Below are 20801 nucleotides of genomic sequence, written 5' to 3'. Positions count from 1 at the left end.
TTGTCTTCCGACTTCACTCGCTGATCCTCCAATCATCTTGCAGAAGCTCAGCGTCCAGACCCGCCCACAGCCCCATTCACCCCCAGAGACGCTCAGCGTCCGGGGGCGGAACAAAATCGTGGCATTTATCCAATGACCGGCGAGTTTCGAAGTCCCGCCCATGCTGCCCCATAGAAGCAAAGAGACGCTCAGCGTCTAAATGCATTGACGCTCCGGGAACGTATGAGTTAAGTTATAAGTAGCTGATTTGTGATAAGTAGCTGATTCTGAACGAACTCGTCTTCGAGATGAAAGTGTTCTAACGCATTTGTAGTCAATGAAATGTTAACACAACTGTACATATTTGACCATTTAATTTTTGACATTTTAGGGGAAGCTGAGCTTCCCTTGCAGTCTTAGAGAAATCTCCACTGTGCATGATTGTGCGTGATTATTTAAAGTGAAATATTGTACCTCTTGACCTTTTGGGTTTATGTAGGTATTACATACAAAAGATTGCCACTGTACTAAGTACGGCTCATCACTCAAGTAAACAATGCACAAGTATTTCTGAGTTTTGCTTTAGATTTTTTGGATGAGGCCTTTTCACAATAATATTCTAAAAGCATAATATATAATTGTGATATAATTTTTTGCATTTTACACTGTTCCACCCAGTTCCCTAAAATGAGTCTAATCTCACCTGCAGCAAACCCAGGAAAAAGTGAAGCTGTTGATCCAGCTAGCAGGCAGTCTGGTAGAGAAGGGTCATGTGCACGTGACTGAGCTGAAACGGTGGGTGTCTACAGTGGATCGGCGATACCGGGACTTCTCTCAGCGCATGGGCCACTATCGCTCCAGTCTGGACCGAGCTCTGGGCCTCTGCTCCGAGGTGAGCACATGTACACAAATAATTAGCTTCAAAATGCTAATGTGACCCAAAAATACAGGGGCTGGACAAAGTATCAAAATTTGTTTGATTTCTTACCATACTTGGTATGGACAGTGGTAGCTCAGCGGTTAATGTACTAGACTAGTAATTGAAAGGTTGCTGGTTCGAGTTTCTAGTGTTGGGCCCTTCAGCATAGTCTATAACCCTTAATTGCTTAGACTGTATTCATCACAATTGTAAGTCACTTTGGATAAAAGCATTTGCTAATGCTGTAAAAGTAAACACGGAGGTATAATGCTATGGGCCAGTTTGATATCAGCGAGGGCTGGGCGGTATATCGCAAATATCTGTATATTCGATATTACTTTTTACATGACACTTAAAATGACCATATTTGTTATATCGAGTATGCCTAGGATACACAGGTTACCATTTGAGAATGTTTAAAACAGAGCACAAAAACGTTTCGCGCATGATCAATAAAAACAAGTCAGAAACGACTTATTCATAGGAATTGATTCAGGGAGCTGTGCTCTTATCTATGATAAAGATTCGTTTGTTTTGCTCGACTCCATGGATCAGTGCGCATTTCTAACATTGAATCAGTCATGGTTCGGGCCTTGAAAAACAGCTGTATAAACCAATCATAGCTTCCGAGATATGCTATTTGTTTATTTCTCCAATGTGCATCATTCGGGTGACCTGGCAATGAAAAACTTTCTCTTTATTGGTTGTAGAGATACAGTTTAAGTGACAGCTTAGTTAACAAATTACCAGTTTCAGCTTTTTACCTCAAAAGCCGAGAGAATAAATTGTTCGTTGGATATGAATATATATTCTGGAAATATTCAGGAAAACATAAAAAAATGGATTATATCCCTAATGGAACAACACACTGATATAGATTTGGTCTGAATTTGAAGAAGACAAGCTTAGGTAAGCAGTGGTTATGATTTTATGCTGCTGTGTGGTTGATCTGGGTCACGGTGCTGCTGTTTACCATGCGCTTTCATTTTGCAACGATGGCAAAGCATTATTAAATATTAAACTTTTTGGGGATTTTTGCTTATACAGTGGTCTGCCATTGTACTTTGTTAAGTTTACATTACATCGTGTCGTATTGCATATCGCTACTGCTCAAAAGCATATAGAGATATGAGTTTTTTAGTCATATCACCCAGCCCTATAAAGTAAATTAAATAATGATGTAATATTACTTTAAAATTCCTGAACCTTGGGCACACAGGTGGCGCAGTGGAATATCCCGCTAGCACACCAGCGCAGAGATTCTGAACTCCTTGGTTCGAAACTCTGTGTTGCCACCGGTCGGCTGGGCACCATCTAGCGGGCATAATTGGCAGTGCCTGCAGCAGACACGGTTCTGCTAGGCGGGGGACAACTGAACTATGTGGGTGGGGTCTGCTGTGTAAGGACCCTGATTGGCAGATAGAGAGGCACCTGTGCAGAATGCATGGGTGAAAAAGGTTTCAAAGCATCAATATACCCACCTCGACTGCAAGGTGGTGGTGGTGGATGGGCTATGCCAGCTTTTCAATGGGTGCAAGGCACACAGTAACACCCTGGACGAGACACCAGTCCATCGCAGGGCAGACACACACACACACACACACACACACACACACACACACACACCCATTCACTTAAAGGGCAATTTAGTGTCTCCAATTAACCTGACTGCATGTTTTTGGACTGTGGGAGGAAACCGGAGCTCCCGGAGGAAACCCACTCAGACACGGGAAGAACATGCAAACTCCGGACAGAAAGGACCTGGACCGCCCCGCCTGGGGATCGAACCCAGGACCTTCTTGCTGTGAGGCGACAGTGCTAAACACCGAGCCACCGTGCCGCCCGGAAGACAAATTGACTACGCTAAATTGGGAGAAAATGGGAGAAAATGCCTTTAAAAAAAATTCCTGAATCTTACTTTGATGTTTCAGCAGAACAATGCCTTAAAACATGGTAAACTTGTAACTTAAATTTTTACCATGTGATCACAAGCTATTTATTAGTATAATAGTAATAATAGTAACTTAAGTTTTTTGTTGTCTGACAGGACAATAAAGATCTAGAGTTGGATATTATCCCTGCCAGCCTGACTCACACCGACCCAGAAGTCAACCTCAATGACCCCAACAATGAAGTTAATGAAGAAAAGAAGAAATCTGCCAGGAAGAAAGAGTAAGAGCCAAAAAACTGAAAGGATTTAAAGCTGTCTTTTAAAAGCTGATTTCTAAGAGTTTTTTTATTGTATGGATTCACTCCAGCACATTACATCCAATTTGTGAGCAGTGAAGGTTCTTGGAAAAAATTCTGTTTGATCAATATTTCAAAGCTTAGACTCCTGTTCAGTGTAATTTACTAAAGTTTCTTTTTATCCTGCAGGTACATCATGGCTGAGCTGCTGCAAACTGAGCGAGCTTACGTCAGAGATCTGCAGGAATGCTTAGAAGTGGGTTTTAGTCTAAACTGTTCTACTTACATACACTGATCAGCCATAACATTAAAACCACCTCCTTGTTTCTACACTCACTGTCCATTTTATCAGCTCCACTTACCATATAGGCTTTTTTAGCCTGCTTTCACCCTGTTCTTCAATGGTCAGGACTCTCCCAGGACCACTACAGAGTAGGTATTATTTGGATGGTGGATCATTCTCAGCACTGCAGTGACACTGACATGGTGGTGGTGTGTTAGTGTTGTGCTGGTATGAGTTGATCAGACACAGCAATGCTGCTGGAGTTTTTAGACACTTTACTGTCCCTGCTGGACTGAGAATAGTCCACCAACCAAAATATCCAGCCAACAGCACCCCGTGGGCAGCGTCCTGTAACCACTGATGAAGGTCTAGAAGATGACCAACTCAAACAGCAGCAATAGATGAGCGATCATCTCTGACTTTACATCTACAAGGTGGACCAACTAGGTAGGAGTATCTTATAGAGTGTGAGTGGACACGGTATTTAATAATGCCAGCAGCGCTGCTGTGTCTGATCCACTCATACCAGCACAACACACACTAACACACCGCCAGTGTCACTGCAGTGCTGAGAGTCATCCACCACCTACATAATACCTGCTCTGTAGTGGTCCTGTGGGGGTCCTGACCATTGAAGAACAGGGTGAAAGCAGGCTAAAAAAGTATGTAGAGAAACAGATGGACTACAGTCAATAATTGTAGAACTACAAAGTGCTTCTATATGGTAAGTGGAGCTGATAAAATGGACAGAGTGTAGAAACAAGGTGGTTTTAATGTTATGCCTGATCAGTGTACAGTATAAGTAAAAAAAAAAAGCATATACCGCACACTTTTGCTACAAGTTTAAAAGCATTGTATTCATTTTATATAACTGATTTATTATACACCTGTTAGCAATGTGTTTACAGAATGTCAGCCATTATTTATGAATTTATCAATTATTTATTTACCACACCACTCATACTGACACAGACACTTTCACATCTGGCCTCAAAAATTGCTATTGGGCAAGAAAATATGTTTAATACTTGATCAGCTTGTCAATGCACCAGTGTTATACCACTATGTAACATTTGCATCTGCATAAAATATCATGCATCTGGTCTCTATGTTTCTACAGACGTTCATGTGGGAGATGACGAGTGGCATGGACGAGATCCCACAAGGAATTGCCAATAAGGAGCACGTCATTTTTGGAAATATTCAGGAGATCTACGATTTTCATAACAAGTACATTTCTCAGTTTTTTTGGGTTTTATTTCTATTTTTTTCAACCTTTTCCCCCAATTTTCTCCCCTAATCTAGTCGTGTCCAATTGCCCTGATTGCATCCTCCACTGATTCAACGCTCCACCGCTGACTGAGGACACTTCTCACTGACACACGGCCCCTCGACACGTGCTCATTACAGACTGAATTTTTCACCTGCACGAGTCGAGTTCATATATACCGATCAGCACTGTGCACGGAGAGCCACACCCTGATCAGCATTATTTCCCAGCCCTGTGCAGGCGTAATTGCACCAGTTATGAGGACTCATGATCCGGCTTGCCCCTAACCCTATAAACAACAGCCAATCGTTGTTCATGCAGCCGCCCAGCCCAGCCGGGTGTTAGAGCTGAGTTTCGATACGATGTATTCAAAAACCCAGCTCTGGTGTGCTAGCATATTTTACCGCTGTGCCACCTGAGCGGCCATTTCTCAGTTTATACCGGATTGCAAGTATTGTGGTGTTGTTACATAATTCTGTTTGATGCTGCTGTAAGTGAATAGATGTTGTTTTTGTAGTATTTTTCTGAAAGAACTGGAGAATTATGAACAGCTTCCTGAGGATGTGGGCCACTGTTTTGTCACATGGGTAAGAAGCTACTTAATTACATAAAACCCAGTCCCACCACAAAGTTGCTTCATTTTTGATAATTGTTGTAAACTCAAATGCTTGGTTTTGCGGCAGCTTTTCTTAAAACATGTGGTACTACAGGGTGTCTCTAAAGTCTGGACACATAGGCAAAATTATTATTATTATTATTTTCAATGAATTTCAATACAACTTTCAACAACATTTCATTTCATTAATAATAATCAATTACATCTTCAATGTGTTTTCCACTATTTGTGATGCAATATGTATGTGTGTATTTTAGTAAACATATAGTTAGTGATATTTCCTATGTGTCCAGACTTTAGGGACACCCTGTATTTGTGGCACAGACTCTTTCTTCTTTTTTAGGCCAGGGTGTTACATTTAAACTGTTAAAATTTGTAATAGTGGCTCCTGCTTAGCAAAGAATAAAATCTTGGGTGCAGACAATGTCATATGTCATCCTTTGGCTGAAAGTTAGGTGCTGATTGGTCCTGCTTTCCGAGTGGAAGGAAGCATTGCTTACTTTTAACTGCTTTTACCTTTTAAAAAAAAATATTTTTTTTTTTTTGAAAAATGTTAACATGATTGTGATTCAGAAATAAGCTGCACACAAAAGGTAATTGTAAAAGCATTAGTAATGTTTCATCTACCACTGCATAGTGCAGTGGTAGTTTAGTGGTTAAAGTACTGGATTAATAATCAGAAGGTTGCTTGTTCAAGGCCCATTACAACTAAGTTGCCACTGCTGGGCCCCTGAGCAAGGCCCTAAACCCTTAAATGCTCAATGTGTTCAGTTATAATTGTAAGTCGCTTTAGATACATTTTTTTTATGGTGACACCAAAACTCATGTTTGTTTATGTTTGCTTTGTCTCCCCTGCCGTCCTATTAGTTCTCACCCTAATGTTCTAACGTGTCAAGTTTTTCCCCTTATGAGTTTGTGCATATATGCAGTACAAATTAAAAATATACATAACCTTGTAAGGGAAATGTACGGCATGGCAGTCTTGGGATTTTAACCGGGTAGCACTGTCGCCTCACAGCTAGAAAGTCCTGGGTTTGATTCCCAGGTGTAGCGGTCCCGGTCCTTTCTGTGTAAAGTTTGCATGTTCTCCCTGTGTCTGCATGGGTTTCCTCCGGGAACTCCGGTTTCCTCCCACATCTCCCACTGGAGATATAAAATTGTCCATGACTGTGCTTGATATTAAAGACTTGAATTGATTAATATTGTGTAACCAGTAACTACCGTTCCTGTCATAATTGTAACCAAAAGTGTGTAAAACATGATGTTAGAATAAATAAAAATAAATAAAAAATATACTTCTTCATCCCCAAAACTTGAAACGTTTAAGTTATTTTAGTTTATTGTGGGGCTTCAAATATTCGAATATAAATACAGCTACTTAGCCTTTTCATATGGTGGTGTATATTTACATTTGGCATGACCGCCATCTGCAATGTACATCCTGCTTAAATATGGGCATGAAGACCTCTGCAACTGTAGTCATTTATAATCAGTAACAAAGCAAAATGTCACAAATTTAAAAGACATATAACTCTCTGCACTGAGGTGTTTAAAATTTTAACCAAACCAAAGCTTATTCAAAATATGTTTAGGAAGGCTAATGCTAACATGGTATGATTTGATTTTTGTTTTATAGGCTGATAACTTCCATATGTATGTCACCTACTGCAAAAACAAGCCAGACTCTAGCCAGCTGATCCAGGGTCAGGCTGGACGCTTCTTTGATGTAAGTTACCTCTTTCCTTTCTTGTTTTTAGAAAGACTTGTTTTACATTTTTGAATGCTGCCTAGTGTGAGGTTAGATGGCAGCAGAGAGCTTTCTGTGATCTGTGTTCATTTCCAATCAGCTGACAATCAGCGTTTTTCTCAAGCGACCCACATTTTGTCCATGATTTTTCCCGCGATCCAGACAACACAAACAATGCATCAAAACGAAAAACAAAATGAAACATAATTAATGAAAATAATGGCAATCTGGTCCCACTGTGGCTTACAGGTAACATAAAGCCTCCACATTGGGGCATTCAGGTACATGTTCATTCCATGATTATGTGTCTGTTTATTTAATTATTATTATTTTTCTGTGCAACCTATTTTTTTGGCCAGGTGCTAAATGAAGGTGTCAACAAGCTTAGCATGTTAAAAAAAATTTCCAGGGGTTTTTCCAGCCAATATTTTTGAAAGGAAATGTAAATATTTCTTATGATGCTAAAAGTGAAAAAGTGAAAGCACTTTACATTATTTTGCTTGTTTAACTGGTTTAAAGCTGGTTTAAATAAATAAACATGCCTTTCCAAAGGTTATGTATGTTCCCAGATGTTTATGCTCCTTATTTAAAGTTGCTTGTATGGCATATTTGTAGGAGATCCAGAAAAGACACGGGCTGGTCAACTCAATTTCCTCCTACCTCATCAAACCTGTACAAAGAATCACCAAGTACCAACTGCTGCTTAAGGTTAATAATACTTGTCATCACCATTACATTTACGGTAATTATTTTGTTAGAACATATTTAGAAAGGTTTGTGTTTATTGTGCTGTGCTAACAGGAGTTGCTCACATGTTGTGAAGAGGGTAAAGGGGAGATTAAGGAAGGTCTGGAGGTGATGTTAAGTGTACCTAAGAGAGCCAACGATGCCATGCACGTAAGCATGCTGGAGGGTAAGTGCCTACCAGTATTTCTGTGCAATCGCCGCCCAAAAATATTACACCGTCCTCAAGAATGTCCATGGCTATAGCTTATTTAAAGTGTTTTTTCACTAGATCAAACACTGCTTTTTGTGATTACTATAAAATTAAGTTACAGTTTATATCATTGACATAGTACAAAATCATTAAAGCTATAGTGATCACTAGGTTCAACGCAGTAACACTGACGCCCGACCAGCCAATAGCACCATTAAGGATTCAAAACTTAGTATACCAGCGATAGAGGGCTACCGCAGACAGCTTTATCCAAAGCGACTTGCAGCACTGTGACAGTATACAATCTGAGCAATTAAGGGCCTTGTTCAAGAGCCCAACAGCGGCAACCTGGCAGTGGTGAGGCTTGAACCAGCAACCTTCTAATTACTAGTCCAGCACCTTAACCGCTAAGCCACAACTGTTATACAGTTTAAGCAACTATGGTCAGGGGCCCAACAGTGCCAAATTGGCAGTGGTGTGGCTTAAACCGGTAACCTTTTTATCACTGGTCCAGTATCTCTACCACTATGCTATTACTGCTGCACCACCCGAGCACCTTTTTACATAGTGGAAGGAACATAGTGGGAACAATGGGTTATAAGTCCAACCCAATTAGCAACATGACATGGCTAAATTGTTAACCTACACTAGCACCTTCACAGAGATGTAATCCAGTCAGTTTAATGCAGTTAACAATATCCTATATTTGTTCATGACTATATATAAATGATACCCACTTGTTCTGCTTTTGGGTTTTAGGATTTGATGAGAACCTGGCTGTTCAGGGCGAGCTGATCCTACAGGACACGTTCCAAGTGTGGGACCCAAAATCTCTGATCCGCAAGGGACGAGATCGTCACCTCTTTCTCTTTGAGATCTCCCTCGTCTTCAGCAAAGAGATAAAGGACTCCTCCGGACGCACCAAATACGTTTATAAGAGTAAATTACTGGTATGAAGTGACTGGGTTGAATATTTTGTGATATTACATAATTGTTTAGGCCACAATAAATCTAAAATTTGGAATACCTCAATAGAATGACTTGAATGCAGATTTCTGTCTGTTACAGTCATACATTGTAATAGTAAGCATTCTGTCATTGTGGTTCTACTGTGTTATAATGTGAAGCAATTGCCACAAATCCCATTGAGATTAATGCAGTTTGTTTGAGTTTCACAACCAAAACCTGGTGTGACTACGCTAGGCTTATTTTTAAGTAGGTGTGGTGGACAAACTCTTAATGAAATACCTCAGAGACTGGATTATGAGTAGAAAAGAGTTAATCTTGTCTGCAGAGAAGCACCACACAGACAGAGTTTCACACGGACACTCAATGCGATAACGCGGGGGGGAAAAATCCCCCTTATATACTTGTCGGTGTCCCTGTAGGACAGTAGAAGATTCCACCGTTAACAGAGATTTCTTAACTAGAACATAGGAACTGGTCTGAACCAGCTAGAACTTGGTTTTGGAGGTCATACAATACAGTTGACACACTTCTTATTACATACACCATGTACACATCCAGTAACATTTTATTGTAGCAGTGTTCTTGGAATATTGGAATATGACTACAGGCAATCATGCACTTAGCATATCTATATGTTCTAAGTAGTAATTCATTATGTATTAATACTTCTCGTGTAAATTAACATTTTTCTCTCACATAAGTGAAGGGACATCAGAGAGATCACATTGAACTGAAGCAGTTTGCCGATGAAAATGGGCACAAATTGGACAATGCTGTATTTCAAAGCTACTGTATAATTGCTAACAATAATGTTGCAACTAAGTACTAATGTTAATAAGTTGTGCCCAAATACTTACAAGTACAAGACATTAGATGTAAATTAGCAAGTGTATTAAATAAAAAACTACCATTTTTTTCCACTTAAGTTGATAATGTATTCTTTTAGTATAATTCCATCTTCAACTAGCCACTTCAACATTTAAAATTGTATTAAAGATTAGTACTTAGGCCACTCAGGTGGCGCAGCAGTAAAAACACACTGGCACACCAGAGCTGGGATCTCAAATACGTTGTATCGAGTCTCAGCTCTGCCTGCTGTCTGGGCTGAGCGGCCACATGAACAACGATTGGCCTGTTGTTCATATAGGGGTGGGGTATTAGGTGGATAGGGACTCTCTCATAACTGATGCAACTACGACCTCTGCTGGCTGGTTAATGGCCACTGCACAGAGACAGGGAAAGAGTGCGTTGATCAGGATGTGTCTCTCCTTACACAGTGCTGATTCGCATTAGCACTCACCTAGTGCAGGTGAAAAAATGCATACGGCTGCTGCCCACGTGTCGGAGGGGGCGTGGGTTAGCTTAGTTTTTCTCAAATCAGAGCGGGGGTCGTAATTAGAGAAGAGGAAGCATGACGCAATTGGGCAATTGGACGCGCTAAAAGTCGGGAGAAAATGGTGAGAAAATGCAGAAACAAAATACAAAAAAAAACAAATAAAAATTAGTACTTAGTACACCACGAGCAGCCAACAGCCTTAAATGGGCATTGGTAACTTATTGGTTAGGTACAGGACTAAGATTAGAAGGCCAACAAGTTGCCAGTCTTGGGCCCCTTACTACATCATACATACATCATATTTGGTCGCAATGTTGCTTTGCATAAAAAATTTCTAAATGTTATGAATCTAATGTTATTTCTATGTTTTTGCAGACCTCAGAGTTGGGAGTGACGGAACACATTGAAGGAGACCCATGTAAATTTGCCCTTTGGGCCGGACGCACCCCAACATCAGACAGCAAAACCATTCTTAAGGTAGACCTTCTATTGTAATTGTGTTTAGAGCACAGACCATGTACAGTATGTTCACTCTATGATATAGTGTTTCATCCTCAAATGGGCTTAATTTTGACTAACACTGCTCACAGGCATCTAGTATGGAGGTGAAGCAGGAGTGGATCAGGAACATCCGGGAGGTAATTCAGGAGAGAACAGTGCACCTGAAAGGGGCACTAAAGGAGCCTATCCATCTACCCAAAACTCCATCCAGACAGCGCAGCATTAACAAGAGGTACAAAAGATCATACCTTTAAGCTTTTAGCTATTTTTAACAATTATTTTTAATGCAGATTTAGTCCAAATTTGTAAATGACATGGTAATGCATTCCAAAAATTTCAAACTTTCATGTTTCAGTTTAACCCTGCATTTATCAGCACAACTGTATTTTTTATGGAGCATTTCTCTATGAAACATAAGGTCGAGTGAAGTTATTAATGTTAACATTGTTACATTGTTTCTGTGGAACCTTTACTATGTTATGAATTGTATTAAGTTAGCCCAGTGGACACCGTAACACCCCTGTCTTTACCCTGAATAAAACTCCAGCTAAAACCTGTAAATCCTTAAAACACTTCAGTTAATTCACTAAAAGAGAATTATTGATTTAGGCAGTAAATACATAACATGTAAAGATAACTAAACATACAGTGAGGAGAAATTAGGACTCAACCACTTTTGGTTTTTATAGTCATCATATTTCCAGTGCATATACACCGATCAGGCATAACATTATGAACACTTTCCTAATATAGTGTTGGTCCCCCTTTTGCTGCCAAAAGAGCCCTGCAACTGTGATGCACTGTGTATTCTGACACTTTTCTATCAGAACCAGCATTACCTTCCTCAGCAATTAGAGCTACAGTAGCTCGTCTGTTGGATCGGACCATACGAGCCAGCCTTCGCTCCCCACGTACATTAATGAGCCTTGGCCGCCCATGACCCTGTCGCCGGTTTACCACTGTTCCTTCCTTGGACCCCTTTTGATAGATAATGACCACTGCAGACTGGGAACACCCCACAAGAGCTGCAGTTTTGGAGATGCTCTGACCCAGTTGTCTAGCCATCACAATTTGGCCCTTGTCAAACTCGCTCAAATCCTTACGCTGCCCATTTTTCCTGCTTCTAACACATCAACTCTGAGGATAAAATGTTCACTTGCCGCCTAATATATCCCACCCACTAAAAGGTGCCGTGATGAAGAGATAATCAGTGTTATTCACGTCACCTGTCAGTGCTCATAATGTTATGCCTTGTTGGTGTAGCAACTTTAAACATACACACAATGTATTTGTAAAGATTAACAAGATTTGTATTTAACAAATTAAGAGTGATTTAAAAATGACAAACAATAGTACTTGTTGCACAGCCGTTATCTCAGCTTCGAGATAGTAGAAAAAAATTTTTCTTGCAGCACTGTGGTTCAGGTTTTACTCATTCTTCTTGGCAAATACTCTTTAATTCCTTAAGGTTACAAGAATGTTTCTGACTGCCTTGCTATTTCAAAATCATCTATTAATTATTAATGGGATTTCAGCAAGAAGACTGGCTGGCCATGCAAGCACCTTCACCTGCAGTTTTTAGAAACCAGTCTAGAGTTATTTTGGATTTATATTTGGGGTTGACTTGTTAAAGCATCCATATTTTGTTTTCTTGCTGATATAATTAAATTTACCTGTAATATGTCCAGTACATGTTTTATTCATCTTGCCTTCTCTTTCTCCAAACAATAAACTGAATTAATTCCAACAAAACACCCAAGTTACCAACTTATTATAAAGACATCCTGTCACTATTTGTAGAGCTTATTAGAATGACACTTCGTATAACACTAAAAAAATAGGTAGGGACAAAACAGTAATGCTCTAAAACTGGTAAAGACATATTCTAATTTAAATCCATGTTACTACACTACTTTTGTTGCTGTTGGCATTCTCGTCCCATGTTACCGTATTTATAAAATGTATGATTTTATTTTCTGTGACTTGTTCAGGGAAAACACTGAAGATGCAGACAGTCAGGGTGACGCCAGCAGCCAGCCAGACACAATCTCTATAGCATCCCGCACCTCCCAAAACACAGTGGACAGTGACAAGGTAGGAATCATTGCTTTACCCATGACAAATCCATGTGGACCTATATGATTTTCTTACAAAAAATGCCTGTGGAGTGATGTTACCTGCAACTTAGTTCTATGGAACATTTGGGCATTATGAACATGGCTGGATAAATCATCTATCCATTATTTTTGATGTTATTATTACAGAGGGGGAGGGAACCGAGGTGGGTGTAGGACGAAAAATCAGGTCCAAGATCATGTAAACTAACATAAACCATAAACTATTACAAGAGAAAAAGTTCAACCCACTAAAATAACAGATAAATTGACCATATTGATATAAAATTAGAGTTTAATTCACAGAAAGAAGGAAACTGATCCAGTCATGTAATTATAGGTAGACTGTGGTTTCTTGTGCATTGTGAAACTAGCCAGTTTACAGCAAGTATTTGTTGTTCGTTTCCAGATGCATTGTGACATACGGTCACAGGGAAATTTTCCACACTTTTAGCTGCTGAACTAAATAACTGCATTTTAATTCCTGAATTGTTTAATTTTGACCTGTCAAATTAACAATACCCACTGTTTGAAACACTGGTAATGCTTACAAAAATTCATTCAGTGCTGCTTAATCTTGAGATTAATATTACAATCAAAAATCTACTCCTGCTGCTCATTTTACAATTTATAGATGTATTTGTAAGTATTTACGTACATTACGGAAGCAAACACATGAATTTGCATCTAAGTGGTGGAGGCATAGTTTGTTGTACTATTTATTTACAGTCTTACGCAGACTTTGAAACTCAAATTCAATGTTCTGTTGGTTTAAAAAGTCTAAATAAGTTAACATATATTCTCTAGCATAGATTAAAAGAAAGTTTGTCTGTAATCTCAGTGCACCATTCTGATTTTGCTGAATGTAACACCGAAAAAATTAAATTGCACTGTGCCACTTTTTCATGTTCAATATAGCAAATAAACAATAAAAAATGTGGATTTAAATGTACAGAAATTTCCTTTCCTAAAAGGATGAGTTGATTTAGAAATGAACCCCAAGATATTCACAGTTTAGCAAAAGACTACAATTAATGTCACTTTACAAAAGAACACTTAGAATGGAAAATCATAACTTAATACATTAAAACTATATACTGTAACTTCATACATTTAAAATATAACATAATAAAAGGGTTTTTATTAAAAGGTTGCCAGTTCAATCCCTGCTACCACCAAGTTGCCTCTGCTGGCAAGGCCCTTAACACTCAATTGCTTACATGGTATTTGGTCATAACTCCAAGTCACTCTCAATAAAAGACAATTAGTGTCTGCTAAATGTCATAAATGTTCATGAGAATCCTCAAAATGGCTTAATCCAGCCCAAATGTCGACAATGATGATTTGCACGTCATAACTGCTCTTTTAACTGAGTGTTGAACGTCACAGATATCTCAGCTTAGCCAGTGCCAGGGTAGGAAAGCAAAAAAGTGTATACCTAAGCATGTGTTTATGTGGTTGTTCTCCCTCAGTGGAAAGTATGAGTCCCTCTGTCTGCCATACTATAGTGCATTAATGAAAGTGTGTGTATGTGTGTGTATGTGTGTGTGTGGTTCAGCAGTGTAGACAGTGTTAGGGTGTGCCTGAGCTCTTTTAAATAAATACTTTTCTCTCTCAGCCAAAATGTCTGAGTGTTGTACAAAACACAATATTTACATTCACTGAGCTCTTTTTAGCTCAAATGATATCGTGGCTAGTAGTTTTGTAAATTCAGTAGTCAACATTTTATCAGCCAAAATAGAAAATTTGCTAGACACAATGAGACCCTTGTTGTCCAAAAGCATCCAGATATTACCAATTTGTCCATATAACATACAGCAGGATATTTCAAACTTTTTTTCACGCCACCCACATTATGTCCACCCAGGCAACACAAACAATGCATCTCATTGTCTGTTTTGCTTTGTACAATCTGGTCCCACTGTGGTTTACATGATGTAACATAAAGGCTTCACAAGGGGGCGTCACGTACAAGTTTATTTCATGATTCTCTGTGACCCAGAACAATAGAACAATATTTTTTGGTTGCGTTTATTAGTTGGTTTTCTAGGATTTTGTTCCAACTTTTTCTAACACATTCTGGTCTGCATACCCAATTTGGCACATTTTGTACGATGGATGCCCCTCCCTTCTTATTTTTATCTGGGCTTGGGACAGGCACAGAGAGTGCACTGTCCGCTACACACACCCCTCAAATGTTGCCAATCATGTCTGTGTAGACATCGGGCGGCATGGTGGCTAAGTGGGTAGCACTGTCGCCTCACAGCAAGAACGTCCTGGGTTGGATCCCCAGGTCGGGCGGTCCGGGTCCTTTCTGGGTGGAGTTTGCATGTTCCCCCGTGTCTGGGTGGGTTTCCTCCGGGTGCTCCGGTTTCCTCCCACATTCCAAAAATATGCAGCCAGGCCAAATGGACACTGAATTGTCCTATAGGTACCTAGCCACTAGGACGCATAAACCAGTGCATTGTAGTGCTGGTCCCAAGCCCGGATAAATAGGGAGGGTTGTGTCAGGAAGGGCATCTGGCGTAAAAACTGTGCCAAATCAATAATGTGCATCACGATCCGCCGGCGACCCCTAACGGGTGCAGTCAAGGAAATAGATATATAGATGTCTTTGTAGACATCCAAACAGCTGAAAGCATCGATAAGATTTAAATCCTGGATTTTAGCAGAAGTAGGCTGGCGTTATGTTCTCCAATCAGATAATGATCTAAAATGATTAAGGGTAGTATGCACTTACAGAGGTGATTGCAAAGGGAGCCTTATTACACCCATGGTAATGTCAGGGGTATTGTTAGTTTAAAAATGCTGGCAAGCACATATGATGCTGCATCCCAAACCACATACTGCACACTAAATTGCATGTAACAACAGCATAGGTAGTGTTTTAACCTACCTTATAACTGATATTATTTTTGGTTATTATTATATTTGGTTTGGGACATGTTTTATTGCTGCTTTATAAGGCATAGAATTGGCTAATAAATTTAAAACTGAATATGGTCCTACCCTGATAATTCTATACATGTATCTTCAATTATGTATTCATTAAAGAGATCATGTCTAGCTCTGTGAGGCATTTGTAAAATAAACAAAGTTGCCAGCTTTTGTACGTTTATCTTAACCCTTATTGTCTTAAAATGAGGCCAATTTTAATATACAGTAGACCCTTGACTTACGAATTTAATTGGTTCAGAAGGGCTGTTCTTAAGTCAAAATGTTCGTTAGTTAAACCTATTTTTCCCATAAGAAATCATGTAAACAGACCTCCCAAACCACTCCCTTACCTAACCTTTCTAAAGTCTTAAATTGTCTTTTTTGTTATAATTACAAGTATATTTGCCCTTAAATCTTAAATTGTAGAATAGACATTCCTGTAATAAACAATAATAAACAACAATACACAGTAGTACTGTACTGTACAGTACATAAAAACACACACATTACATTTCAGTACAGTACGTGTGCTGTACCATACACATAATAAATTTCCTTCTTTTTTTTTATAAAATGTATCTACCAGAAACAACAATAACTCATATTTCTCTATTATTTCCTTCTTTATTTCAATAGTGTTGTATTGTGTAGGTGTAATTGCACGAAAGAAAGAGTACTTTACTGAGCCGAATTCGTAAACCGTTCGTAACTCAAGGGTCTACTGTAATTGTTCTCTCAAGGTTTCTTCCTGTAATATTCAGGGAGTTTTTCCTTGCCACAGTTAACCCTCGGCTTGCTCAACAGGGGTTTTTGTATCTGTTGGTCCTGGATTTTGTAAAGTTGCTTTGAGACAATGTCTATTGTAAAAAGCACTACATAAATAAAGTTGACTTGACTTGACTTAATTTCTTTGAAATACCACACTCAGTAAATCCTTTACAATTCAGAGACTACAAATGCAGTGGTTTCTGATTTCGATTCGTATTTTGCTCTGAAATGTGCTTGTGTTTGTCTTCAGCAGTGTACATTTATTTTTAAATGTCCTATTTTGCATACTGCATAAACCTTTGCTTGTTTGACCTGTTTAACTCTTCCTTCAGCTTCCTTCATGCCCGGTTTTGTTGCTTTATACGCTCCTCTGTCCCATTCCATCTTAGTGACTCAGGCCCGTTTCCTGTCAGAGAGCCACTACTGCAGAAACGGAGCTAAAATTAATCTGAGATCTGTACTGCTCTGGTGGTTTTACTGTGACTATAGAATTAGTGTTGTGAAACCGCCAAGTGTCGTGAACCAGTATGTGCTGTTTAGTTACAGATACCAGAATGACACATTCCTGTTCTTTTCTACATCTCATTCCTATAGCCTATTCATTTTTATACTCTAACCTTTTAACATGTCTCCAAACTGGAAACTGTAACTCATTAAAAATAAAATTAACAGAATTTAACACAAGACTAACACAAATGTTTTGGTCTGCATTTAAAGATTTAAAACAAACCAAAGTTTCTGCTTTTCTAATTTTGTTCAGGGAGTTTGTTTTAACTGAGGGCAGCCTGATATCTGAAGATTGCTTCCCATGCTTTCTTCCGATTCTGGTTATTACTTACCAGAACCTATAGTTATCAAGGATGCCTACCTTGTTTGTACATTGTCAGCATGTTAAAGATGTACCCATATCCTAAAAAATTACAGACAAGAAGTACAACTTTAAAATCTACTATTGGGTTGATATGGATATTTTGTCTTAGTAAATAATTGGGCAGCAAAGCTATGGATGAGGTTTAGTTGTATAGTAAAGTTCTTGGGACGATTAATTAGGAGTCTATAACAATAATGTAATCTGCTTTTTTTATAAAACCTAAAAAAAACTCATCCAGACATTACTGATTTATACATTTATACATTTCACTGTTCTGGTCCGGGAGACAGCAGGTTCAGTTTTACCAAGAAACACTGAGTGCAAGGCAGGAATACCCTGAACAAGGTGCAAATTCATCACAGCCCGTCAAACATAGCCAAGTAACAATAACATTATGACCACCTCCTTGATTCTACACTTACTGTCCATTTGATCAGCTCCACTTACCATATAGAAGCACTTTGTAGTTCTACAATTACTCACTGTAGTCCATCTGTTTCTCTGCATGATTCATTAGCCCCCTTTCACCCTGTTCTTCAATGGTCAGGACCCCCACAGGACCCCCACAAAGCAGGTAGTGGATCATTCTCAGCACTGCAGAGACACTGACATGGTGGTGGTGTGTCAGTGTGTGTTGTGCTGGTATGAGTGGATCAGACACAGCAGCACTGATGAAGTTTTTAACCATTGAAGAACAGGGTGAAAGCAGGATAAAAAGCATGCAGAGAAACAGATGGACTACAGTCCGTAATTGTAGAACTACAAAGTGCTCCTATATGGTAAGTGGAGCTGATAAAATGGACAGTGAGTGTAGAAATAAGAAGGTGGTTTTAATGTTATGGCTGATCGGTGTATGTCTGTGTAGAAGCCCGGCTGGCTGATAGCAGCACTAAGCTTCAAACTCAGATCTCTGCCCACTCAGTCAAACACAGATTTCATGCACTGATTTTGGACTAGAGACCTGGCTTGAAAATCCTGTTTTTAACGTGTCTTCATACTCCTTCATTCATTTCTGCATTCTCCTGTCTCTCCAGTCACTGTTACACTGAGTATCTTTCCAAACGTTGTGGTTTTTGGGTTTGGCACATGTGCCGTGTGTGGGTGGCTAAATGGACACCAGGCGGTACCTCTATAAATAAAAACACTATATATGACTTATTTTTTCAGATGGTTGGCTTTCTGATAAATAACTGTGCCAATGAAAATTCCTGTAGAGCACAAACTGTGGGTTTAAGACTCACAGGTGTGTCTGTCTTTGGGGATTTGGTTTTGGTGCCAGTCCACACTGTGGTTGCCGCTGTGGTCACATGAGTGATTTGACATCAAGTTAAACTGCTCTTTTAATATGTGCGTGGGTGTGTGTGTGAGAGAGAGCGAGCGAGAGAGAGAGAGAGAGAGAGAGAGAGAGAGAGAGAGAGAGAGAGAGAGAGAGAGAGAGACGCCTTTAGGTACAATTTCCATTCTGTCTGAAACTTAGAAGCACAACTTCGCTTCACAGTTCTTGTAGCTGGCAAAAACATACTGTTACATTTTGAAACTACAAGTCATAATTAAGTTATGCAGCAGGACAATAATTTAACATACAAGTCCACACCTGAAAGAAAGTCCACACCTGGGCTGGGCAATATGACTAAAACAGTCATATATCGATATGCTTTAGAGCAGGGGTTTTCAACCTTTTTGGACATGCGCCCCCCTTCGTGTGCCAACCGCAAACTTGCTCCCCCCTCCCCTTCGTCAACCACCACACAGAAATCATTGAGAAAGCTTCTGACAAGCTAAAATAACATAATTAATGTTGTGCACATCATATATATGATGCAGTTTTGCCGATTGAAAATATTACTTTAAAAAGATAATACAGTCCGACCCCATCTGAGCCGATTCTATGAGCACATTATATAAATTCGTGGTTCACTTTGGTAAATCGTAAGCGGTTCTTGCTTTTTGATGTAGATGAGAGCAGAAAACGTTACTTTAAGCATAGACAAAAGTTCATCAATTACTAAGTTGGTTAGTTCGGGATCATCTGCTCTGACTGACAGAAAACGTTTAGCTCCACAGGCAGAATGACTGAGTCTGTGGTAATACTCAGTATAATTAAGCCTGAGCTTTTAAAGGTAAGCGAGTCACACAAAATGTTCTGTAGTAGTTGGTGTTTATTTACAACCGCAACATTCATTATAACAGTAAACATGGAGAGATGACTAAGAAAAGAAACTTACGCTGCGCTTAAAATGAATTGACTCCTGAGTCATTTTAAACGTACTCTAATGGTTACCTGTGTTTTCGAGGCATACTCGATATAACAAATATGGGCAATTTCAATATTGTGTAAAAAATACTATCGAATATATTGATATTTGTGATAACACCCAGCCCTACACCTGACAAAAAAGCACAATTAAAATGTGACGTGTAACTAATGATGTCTTACTTATTACCAAGCATTGGTGTCTGACTTTACTAATGCTCATGTGGCTGAACTGAAGCAAATCCTAGCAGTCATATTCCAAGATGTAGTGGAAACTTTTACAGCAGCAAAGGAACGCCACCTCTATAGTTATCAAAAGTACCATAGTAAACTATATGTTTATATGTAAATGTACAACCCAAAATCAGAAAAAGTTGAGACAGCATGGAAAATGCAAATAATAAAAAAAGACACAGAGTTTGTAACATTTACTTTGACTTTTATTTAATTGCAGACAGTATGAACCCAATATGTTTCATGTTTTGTCTTTCATGTTTAGACTTTATTTCATTTATTAATAAACACCCATTCCTGTATTTCAGTCCTGCAACATATTTAAAAAAAAAAGTTGGGACAGTAAAGCAGTAAAGTATGTTGCTATTCCTTTTCACCACACTTAAAAGACATTTGGGCACCGAGGAGACCAAGTGATTTAGTGTTTCAGCTTTTATTTTGTCCCTTTCTTCCTGCAATCACGTCTTAAGATGTGCAACAGTACGGGGTCGTCATTGTCGCATTTTTCCTTTCAAAATTCTCTATTGGGGACAGGTCAGGACTGCAGGCAGGCCAGTCCAGTACCCGTACCCTGTTCTTCCACAGCCATGCCTTTGTAATGTGTGCAGCATGTTGTTTTGCATTGTCTTGTTGAAAAATGCATGAACATCCCTGGAAAAGATGACGTCTTGAAGGCAGCATATGTTGCTCTAAGATCTCAATGTACTTTTCTGCATTAATGCTGCCATCACAGAAGTGTAAATGACCTTTGCCAAGGGCACTGACACAGCCCCATACCATGACAGACCCTGGCTTTTGGACTTGTTGCTGATAACAGTCTGGACGGTCCTTTTCGTCTTAGGTCCGGAGCACACAGCTTCCATTTTTTTCCAAAAAAAG

The 20801-nt window shown here is 39.3% G+C and overlaps 1 protein-coding gene across 1 annotated transcript in view; it reads left to right on the top strand.

Annotated features, from left to right (window-relative positions):
• Positions 1 to 20801, top strand: part of kalrnb (kalirin RhoGEF kinase b) — a 159914-nt gene that overhangs the window by 95110 nt on the left and 44003 nt on the right. Inside the window, exons 22-33 of the mRNA XM_062997761.1 lie at positions 689 to 871; positions 2946 to 3070; positions 3275 to 3341; positions 4489 to 4598; positions 5156 to 5225; positions 6891 to 6980; positions 7617 to 7709; positions 7803 to 7914; positions 8698 to 8888; positions 10619 to 10720; positions 10834 to 10976; positions 12736 to 12838. Of these exons, the coding sequence (XP_062853831.1) occupies positions 689 to 871; positions 2946 to 3070; positions 3275 to 3341; positions 4489 to 4598; positions 5156 to 5225; positions 6891 to 6980; positions 7617 to 7709; positions 7803 to 7914; positions 8698 to 8888; positions 10619 to 10720; positions 10834 to 10976; positions 12736 to 12838 (1389 nt within the window). The remainder of the gene's footprint in view (positions 1 to 688; positions 872 to 2945; positions 3071 to 3274; positions 3342 to 4488; positions 4599 to 5155; positions 5226 to 6890; positions 6981 to 7616; positions 7710 to 7802; positions 7915 to 8697; positions 8889 to 10618; positions 10721 to 10833; positions 10977 to 12735; positions 12839 to 20801) is intronic.

Source organism: Trichomycterus rosablanca, chromosome 6, assembly GCF_030014385.1.
Source record: "Trichomycterus rosablanca isolate fTriRos1 chromosome 6, fTriRos1.hap1, whole genome shotgun sequence".
In the NCBI taxonomy this organism is placed as follows: domain Eukaryota; kingdom Metazoa; phylum Chordata; class Actinopteri; order Siluriformes; family Trichomycteridae; genus Trichomycterus; species Trichomycterus rosablanca.
Note: the sequence above shows the minus strand (reverse complement) of the source record. Positions and strands in the feature narration are given on the sequence as shown.